The following is a 9,819-nucleotide window of genomic DNA, read 5'->3' as shown; positions in this document are numbered from 1 at the left end:
TTTTGTTAACGTTTTAGATTAATCTTTGCTGAGAAGAATCATTTAGGGCACTCTTTATCGCCAAGGAAGTGTTCAGATGCAGAATCGAAGTATGACTTTAAAAACAGACAAGTAATAAGTTGTGTACTAGCTGACGAATATCTGAATAACGAAGATATTTGTTATTATAGACTGGATAATAAAATTACATTACAACCAGTGAGGATAAAAAGATACTATAATAACACGTTATTTCTCTTCGTAGTAATTTGCGTACATTTGAAATGTATATCATGTAAATAAATAATAGTCGGGCATCGCATTCGTCCAAACGAAAAGAACAAAATATTGAACAACAATACATTACCGTTTCGGACACGGATTATTGCTTACTTATTTCTCTTAAGTTACTAATTCACTTTCTTTATTTATAATCAAACACACAACCTGGACATACATGAGCATAGAAAGAGTTGACTTTTTAGGAGCCGATATAATCTGCTTAGAACGAATTTGAAAATGTCACCTTTATAATACCTGCTGATTGAAAGTTACAAAAATGAGCATTATATACCCTGAATGGAGCGGGTCATTTTGCATAAAAAAGGTGAGCGATTTAACACGAATTTGCAAGTCAGCGAATATGTAGAGAGAGGAAAGAAAGAAAAAAAAAAATATGCCGCTTACATGCAACAGCCGAACCATCTTTTTCGCAGAACTAACATCTCTCTCAGCAAGGACGCGTGCCATATGGTACAATTGCAATAATCACTTGGCATCAAAGGCGCCACGAGTCCTCATGCCTCTTTCCTTGTTGCAGATAGGCAGCGCCGTAGAAGCCCTTGACGCCGCACCGCCCCACATGCCCACGTGGGAGCAGCTGCAGGCTCGAGTCTCGCGTCCTCTAGTCCGTCCTATGTGGGTGGTGCGGCCCACGCCCCCTCTGCCCGACGAGGAGGAGGAAGAGGAAGAGGAAGACGAAGAGAGTGGCAGCGACGGGGAGAGTCGGACTGCCGCGCGGGAGCCTCCGCCGCCGACCATGAACCGATCGGTGATGCTGCCTGTCTTTCACCATCTGTCAGTCCAGGACCTCAAAGTTGTGATGCAGGTCTGCCGGGCTTGGGCGCAGTGGGCCATCCACCCGGCGTTGTGGAAAGCCATCAGCTTGTCGCACAAGAGGATTCACGCCACGCACTTGGAGGGCGTCGTCCGGCGCCAGCCTCGATCCCTGGACCTGAGCTGGGCCAAGATTTCGGCAGAGCAGTTCTCTTGGCTGCTTGCTCGCCTTCCTCAGCTTCGTGAGCTCCACCTGGAAGGCCAGAATTGGCAAGTCATATCATGTCTTACTTCTCCCTACTGCCCTGCATTGTCTGTACTCAATCTTTCCTACTGCGAAGGCTTGACTGACAATTCGTTGACTGTGTTGTTGTCTGCGCCGCGCTCTCACCGGCCAGGACATCGCGATACGTCAACAAGACTGCGCCAGTTGACTGATTTCAGGCTGGCAGGGACTCAGGTTGGAGACGAAGGGGTTCGTGCCATCGTGCGCTCTCTGCCGTTTCTGACTACATTGGATCTCAGCAGCTGTCAGCGCATAACAGAATTAACGGCGGCCCTTCTGGCTCAACCTTCCAGCGTAGTGAGCCACTCGCTCTCTTCATTGGACCTGAGGGGATGTCACCGTCTGGCCCCTACCTGTCTGCCCTCGCTGAAATGTCTGCCCCTCCTCGCAAGGCTTGCCCTTCACCCGTGCTCGCGCATTCCACTCCCTGCGTTGAGTGTCTGGGGCAAGTCACACGGGTATGCCCTCACGAATCAGGATGTGTTGGTGCGGAAGCCACCCCCTCCCCCCGACCCCACGGCAGACCCCTCCTCAGACTCCGACTTGTCGTCTCTGTCCCGCTGTTCCTCGCCAGGGGCCGCACAGGCAGTGCAGAAGGGAGAGGAACTGCGGGTAGACGAAGAAAAGAGGAAAGGGCCAGAGGAGAGTCCGGCTTTGGGAGACAAAGCCAAGGATCAGAAAAGCAGTAATAAGACCGAGGCACCTCCGGCAGAGAAGACGGCGAAAGTTCAAACAGAGAAGGAGCAGGGTGCTTGTCATAAGGTGTTAACCGAAGTAAAGGCCGAAAGCTCTGAAAAGAAACCTGATAATATCAGTACAAAGCAAAATCACAGGGACAAAACAGAATGCGCAAGCAACCTCGATAAAAAGCTAGATGAATCGGGGCCAAGCAAGAGTGAGCCCGTGACGCCGAAGTCGGGACCAGAAAGCTCGCCGAGCAGCAGCTTGCGAGTGTCAACAAGGAGACAGAGTCGCCTGCAGGAGGGAGAAGGCGAAAGTGGAAACAGATCATCAAATACAGAACACACTGCCAAGAAGAATTCCAGTCCAGAACTCAAGGAGAGGAAGGCCTCCAGCAATCCAGACCAAGCATTGAAAAAGCCTGCAAGTTCTGCAGACCCAGCCAAGGGGAGTAGCAGCTCAGAAGACGGAAATCTCAATGAGTTAGACCAAAAGGTTAAGAAATCTTCAGAGCAAACCACCGAAAAGGTGACAAATCCTGAGCAGGCGGTCAAGAATCAGGCTTCTCTTTCGCGGGAAAACAAAGAGAGAAACAAGAGTCCATCTTGCGAAAAGAAAAGCAAAGGTAATGATATTTCCCTTTCACAGCAAGGGAAAGATAAGACAGCGGAACATGTCTCAAAGAAATGCTCTAGTTCCGATGCCAATACTAAGAAGCAAAATACGACTTCAAATCAAGCTGGAGAGAAAAAATCCGGAAATACAAATTCAGGCGAAAAGGACAATGAAGAGAAATGTGCATCTGAACAAAGTCCATCTAAGGGCCAGTCTGTTTCATCGGCAGAGCAAAATAGAAGAAAAAATGCTACAGATACTGCTGAGGAGACCCCCCAAAAACAGGGAAATACAGCTGAAGACGGCTCAAAACCTGCACCAAAGTCGGAACAAGAAAGTAAAGCCAAAGCCGCCCCCTCCGAGAATACAGAGAAGAACAATGCTGATTCAGCGGACACTGTGAAAAAGGCAGGCCCGCCACCGACTGAAAGTAAGAAGAACAGTCCACCTGCCACTGAGGAAGTTGACAAGAAGACTGCCAACGTCTCTGGTGGTGTTTCTCCAAGTGAAGAAAAAGACAAAAAATCTGGAATTCCCGTAGGCGGCGAAAGCAAGAAAGGTGGCTCCCCGGCAGCCTCAGCCGCGAAAAAGAAAACGCCAACCTCTCCAGAGCAAGTAAGCAAAAGGAAGTGTGTAGAAAAGAAAAGTTGTACAAGCTCGAGCCCAAGCAGCAGTGCGGCAAAGAGTGCAGACCAGCAGAAAAATCAAAAGAACATCATCATAACATCAGTTGAGGTCCATCGGGCAGACACATACGAAGGGAAAGGAGAGGCCGAGTCTGGGGTTAGGCGACCGGAGAGGAGACAGAGTGTAAGGAGGTCAAAGGATGAACAAGAAGGGAAGTCGGAAGAAAAGCGAGATAAGAATGAAAAAGTGAGCACAGAATCCCCGAAAGATAAAAGGCGAGATTCAAAAAGTCGCGAAGAAGAAATGAATAAAATCACAGTAGAGGATTCTTCCGAAAAGGAAATGAAGTCACCTGCCCCGAGGAAAATTGATGAGAAGAGGCCAAGTTCCGCCAGCAAGAGGTCTGGAGACAAGCACCTTGGCCAAGAGGCATCAGGGAAGTTAAAGCAAGAAAAGGACATCGTCACGCGGTCAACGAAAAGGTTAAAGTGTGAAAAGGGAACCGAAGAGAAGCAGGGCGATCTTCCTAAAGATGAAGAGCAAGCTAAGTCCAACGAGTCGGTCGTGGATACACGAAAAACTTCCAGAAGAAGTAGAGAGAGCAGGGAGGATAAAGAGGAAGTCCCGACTGAAGAGGTAGAAAGGCGGGAAATCAAGTCCCCCAGGCCAATAGCCGTGAGAAGAGAAAGGGATTCTCTCTCTGGCAAAACAGCCGAGAAGAAGGAAGACGATTCCAAGGTGGCCAAGAGGGTAAAAACAGAATCCGAGGAATACATGTCGAAACTGCGAAGGAAATCCCACGACGGGGAAGCCTCTAGTGATTCGAGTAGCGTTTCCGAAAACACCCGGAAAGAAGACTCTGCTCTCGAGAAGATCAGGTCCAGGAGGAGATCCCTGAGGGACGACGACGGCGCGAAATCGAGCGCCGAGAAGAAGAAAGAGGACGCGAAAGAGGAGAAAGCCAAGGCCCTCCAGAACCCATCGTCCGAGCAAGTGGAGTCTCCAGCCAAAGCGAGCAAGGGCAGTTCGCACTCCAGCGAGAGTTCCGACTCGGGGTCCAAGCACAAGCGGAAGGGCGACGAAGGCGACGAAGGCCCCTCGAGCTCCAGCAAGAAGAGCAAGGACGAGGCCGAGGAAGGCAGTCGAGCGCCCAAGAAGCCCTCAGACCTCCACAGAGAAAGGTCCGGAAGCAGAGAGAGACCGGAGAGAGCTCACAGGTCACCAAGACGACTCTCCATGTGTCAGTAGTGTGTGTTTGTTGTGAAGTCTATATTTTTCGGAACGATTTCTTATATTTTCTAAAGTGATCTCATACTTTATGTCCTTTGAGAATAACATTGTAAGATATGTTAACTGATAGGGCCATAGACGAAAGAACTAGGTTTATTTTCTGTAGGCGTTCGTGTAAACTATGTAGGCCGCTCCCTCTCATGAAATATCATATTGTACATAATTGTTCAAGAATAATTAGGATACGATTTATTTCACGTTTGAACTTCATGTTGTTTGATGTTACATTGGAACATGATTATATGTAATTTACTCATTATGTATGTTAAAAAGGTGTTGTTTTATATGTATATAACTTGGTGCAATTTCGTATTAGTATCTTCAGTAATTGGCAGTAATTCCCCCCAGTTTCTGTAAGTTACAAATAAATGTACAGTAAAAAAAATAATCTTTGTTTTTTTGTCTTTCACCTTCAGCCAATGCGTGCTCTGTGCCATATCTCTCATGCCTTGCAGATGCCTACTCTGTCAGCTAGGGGTAATGGAGTTCAGGATAACAACACAGCATTCATAATGTTGGTTACTGACGTGGCAGATGCTACTTCTGCTGTGTCATCTGTTGGCAGTTTTCGGGGGAATATTCAGAGATGCAGATTATTGTACTGAAGGAAATGGATAATTCATATCAATGCACATTATTTCGGAACGCGAAGGACATGTTAAGAATGGATCAGTTCTCTTTCTCGAGGATGGTTTGTAATTATTTTCAAATGGTTTTGAGAATAAGGATAAAAAATAGTACTTTTAAAGCAGAACCGGTTTAGTGGTTTGTATGACATTCTACACGGTTACTTATATTTTAATAATGATTACACATGTATATACATAATATACATAAGCACACACGCACGCACGCGCACACACACACACACACACACACACACACACACACACACACACACGCACGCACGCACGCACGCACGCACGCACGCACGCACACACTCACACACACACACACACACACACACACACACACACACACACACACACACACACACACACACACACACACACACACACACACACAAAATCAACTAGCACACGCTCACAGTACTCACTAGAAAAAGTGCGAAGTTTGAAACAGCTGCTGGGCTACACACGTGCACACATGCACGGGCGCGCATACACAAACACATACTAATGCACTTATATGCACACACACACATACACACACACACTCATATACACATACACATACAAACACATATACAAATACTTACACGTACGAGGGAAACTCATTAAAGATTTCCCGACAGTTACTAAGTCTTTCTCTACATATGTCCCACCAAGAGTGACACACTTCTCCAATCAGTCATCTTGGAAACGTTTGCCCTTTAAAAATGACTTCATGGACGGAAAGCGGTGAAAGACAGATGGCGCGCGGTCTGGAGAATAAGGAGGATGAGCAAGGATGCCGAAGCCACGGGACAGCAATGATACAGTAATTGTTGTACCTTTTGCCGGGAAATCCATCATCACTACCTCATGCTGGTCCCGAAAGATTATGAGTATGACTTTGCCTACCGAGACTGGAACAATGGACTCGTTTCTGCTTCTGTAAAGGTGTGAGTAGCTTGGGAACCCAACGTGCAGACAACTTTTGCATGTGCAGATAGTCATGAATGATTTATTCCACAGACCAACACTAATCTTGACATCTTGGGCTAGCTGACGAACAGTAATACGGCGTTCTGCCTAAATGGCAGTCTCCACTTGATGAATGGTGTCTTCATCAATGGCAGACTGGGGTTGCCCTGAGATAGGAGCCGTTTCCACCGATCTCCGACCACACCTGAACTGGTGATGTCATTGTTTAACAACGTCGAATGATGGGGCATCCTCCCCATAAATTACTTTCGATTTATCGAAAGTCTTTTGTGGTGTGCTGTCATTCAAGTATAAAACCCCGATCATTGCTCGATGCTCTACTGGTTCCATTTCCATACGTTATTGGGCATTCGCCTCTTTAACAGAAAACATGTAATGAGTTAAGGACTGGAAACCAACACATAACGTCTAGAAATATGTATCACTGTGCATGTGAAATTTCTTAGGATAAGTGGAATTGGGTCAGGAGAAATTTATATTGTACGCTCCTCATTAACGCAGGTACGCATACAGGTACATATATGCAACCAAACATATACACATACAAACACAAACGTACATAGTACCCATACATAGAAAATGATCCAAATACACACATGCATGCATTCAAATAATGGCAAATATATGATACATATTTACACTTCTTTCCACTTATGTCTGTATTTCATCTCTATATCTGTGATCCATGTCTCTCTGTATCTGGTTTTAGCAACCTAATTATAAATCCATGTCTCTCTGTTCGAAAATCTATATCTGTCCTCGTGTGTAGGTAGATGCACACAAATGCATCCCCACTTACATATACATGGGCTCTGTAACTGTGCATACTTACTGTTGAAAGACAAATTTGGGTTATGATGTGAACGAAAAAGTAAAAATTTGAGAAAGACTGTGAGGCTTGGTGACCCGGGACGTGAGAGCGAAGGTAAGAGTGACCGCAAATTCTGAACTGAGACAACTACCGTTTTGTGTTTATTTAATGGACAACAAGTAAGATCAGAATAGGAATATGGCGGAAGCAGCAGTTAGAATTGAGGCTCTTGAAGCCAAGGGAGACAGCCTGGTAGTAGAATGTTTGGAAATACGTGGAGAAAACGTACATTTGAGGGAAATGGTCGATAATTTGTGCGGGAACACAAACATTCAGAGAGAAATTACTGAAAAGTCTGAAAAGAAAATCAAAGAACTCAAGGAAAAGGTGGAAGAAGTAGAAACCAAGATCGGCAACTGTAGTCAAATCGAAGCAAAGAATCTGCAAGAAAAAGCAATCGAAGGACAGGAAGCTGTTCAGCAGATTGAAAGCAGCCAGTCTCAAATAATGGAAGAGGCAAAAGTGGCAGCTACATATGCCGTTGTGTCTAAAGTAAAAGAAACTAACTGAAATGGAAAAAAATGGTGTTAGAAAAAGACATCAAGATCAGAAAGGAAGAAATCAAAGAGTTTTGCAGAGAGTTATTAAATAATAATTTAAACCACACATTGACAACACGCTGATGTAAACAAGGACATAGTCATATTGGGACATGAGAAGAAAAGTTGAAGAAGGAATCGAACGATACAACGAAGACAAGAAATTAGTTGTCAGTATTCTTAAGCTCACAAATCCCGAATTCTCTGGGCAGAATTTCATAGGTCATAGGAAGCTGGGATTATTCGAAAAGTAACATTAATGAATAAGCAGATGGTGACTGAGTTAATAAAGAAAGCTAAAGTCCTGGCCACCCACGAAGAATTTAAGAAAATCTGGATAAGAAAAAATATGACAAATGATGACAAATGCTGCAGAAAAAAAAAATGGAAGCGGTGAAGAACAAAGATAAACAAAGGACAGAAGAAGAAAAAAAAAAAACTTGCTTATTTGAAGGGCAACTGTCGGATCTAAAGTCGGAACTAAAGAGTCGAGACAAAACAGTAGCCTTGGAATCAAAAGGAATAGCTATTTAATAATGCAAGTGCGGGGCTCACATTACTCCGGGATGTCTGTACTGCCTGAAAGCTACGCCATAGTTTTTGCGATGTATTGTTACAGATTTCAGAAAATTACAGTAATTATCATGCATTGCATTGCATTTGTTACACGTTTTATTAATTTAAAACTTTATCTATAACTTAACATATGTTCAATTTCTAGAAGCTGGTCGTACATGCCTTCTTATATGTGTATATGTAGGCCTATGTATGTAAATTCACGTATATATAGGTTTATACAATATATGCATATAAATATATTTCTCTCTCTCTCTCTCTCTCTCTCTCTCTCTCTCTCTCTCTCTCTCTCTCTCTCTCTCTCTCTCTCTCTCTCTCTCTCTCTCTCTCTCCCTCCCTCTCTCTCTCTCTCTCTCTCTCTCTCTCTCTCTCTCTCTCTCTCTCTCTCTCTCTCTCTCTCTCTCCCTCCCTCTCCCTCTCCCTCTCCCTCTCCCTCTCTCTCTCTCTCTCTCTCTCTCTCTCTCTCTCTCTCGCTCTCTCTCTAGTCATATACCATGCCATCAATAAAGGTAGTGAACAGCAGCTGTCTTCTCTGACTTCATGCATTTAGCCCAGGAAACGTGGTAACTAGGGATGTCCTACACCAGCAGGTTACACTATCCAGATTACGCATAGGGTATGCACAGGAAGAAGTTTTGGAGACAAAGCCAGTCTCAAGTCACCACTGCAAAATGTGCAAGGTGCCCAGGTCGCATAATCTTACACATTACTTACTTTGTTGCTCAAAAACTGCATCCTATTGATCAAATAGCACTATTCAAAGAGCAGCATTTATTGAGTATATTATTATTGACACTGCTTTTATTTTAGCGATATAAAAGATTTTTACCAACCAGATGATATTGAATAATGTAAGCGGTGGCACAGCCCTTCAGCCATGTATAACCGATGTTTGATTGACAGTCCTCTAAAAATATAGAATCAAAGCCAGTTTAAGGCCCTTTTTGTAACATTTCCGAAACCTCTAACACTTTGATACACTCTGATACATGTTTGCCCTTTACGCGTACATCATTGAAACATCTTTTCATTTTGTATCAAATTGTTTACCTTCAATTTGATACGGTTTGATACACTCCGGCCAGTCAATCAGAGCGCGATATTTTCAAATATATTTCACGTAGTCTCAGATAGCGATTTAAATTTTCATTGATTACGATCGCATCGTAAGTTTCTTGATAAAACTTTTTATTGTAAGGATGCATAAAATGTTTCTGTGCCTTTTTAGCAGTACATCAAATATACGTAAGATTTGAAGTCAATCACGACGGTCGCTGGAACGACATGGTGAGAATATCCAACGTGTTCGAGTCATGTGACTTGGTATTGACTTTGGTCAAAGTCATTTTGTACGTCTGTGGTATAACGTTACAAACTCAAAACTATCAAAGAAAATACTCTGTATCCTTAATTGTTGATCATCATCATCATCATCATTTGGAAGCTAATGCCGGCAGGGGCTCATAGCCGCATCCACCCTTTGCTTCTACCTACGAGGGTCCCTCATGGCGAGCCGCCAGGCAGGGGCCTGGCCCATCTCTAGCCCCTCACAACAGGTTTAATCGATCTGCCGAAGCCACAACCTTCTCGGTCGTCCTACAGGCCTCCTCCACCCAGGGTTGTCTTGGACAGAGACAACCTGGTGGGCAGGGTCATCCTGCGGAAATCGAGCCAAATGGCAGTATAGCCTGA

At 44.5% G+C, this 9,819-nt stretch overlaps 1 protein-coding gene across 2 annotated transcripts in view; it reads left to right on the top strand.

The window, feature by feature from the left end:
• LOC125035795 (lysine-specific demethylase 2A-like) overlaps positions 1-4,918 on the top strand; it is a 47,089-nt gene extending 42,171 nt beyond the window's left edge. For both annotated transcript variants that reach the window (XM_047628011.1, XM_047628010.1), the window contains one exon: positions 800-4,918. In XM_047628011.1, the coding sequence (XP_047483967.1) occupies positions 800-4,492 (3,693 nt within the window). In that variant the 3' untranslated portion in view covers positions 4,493-4,918. The remainder of the gene's footprint in view (positions 1-799) is intronic.
• Positions 4,919-9,819: the final 4,901 nt, after the last annotated feature.

This window comes from Penaeus chinensis, chromosome 20 (genome assembly GCF_019202785.1).
Source record: "Penaeus chinensis breed Huanghai No. 1 chromosome 20, ASM1920278v2, whole genome shotgun sequence".
In the NCBI taxonomy this organism is placed as follows: Eukaryota; Metazoa; Arthropoda; class Malacostraca; order Decapoda; family Penaeidae; genus Penaeus; species Penaeus chinensis.
Note: the sequence above shows the minus strand (reverse complement) of the source record. Positions and strands in the feature narration are given on the sequence as shown.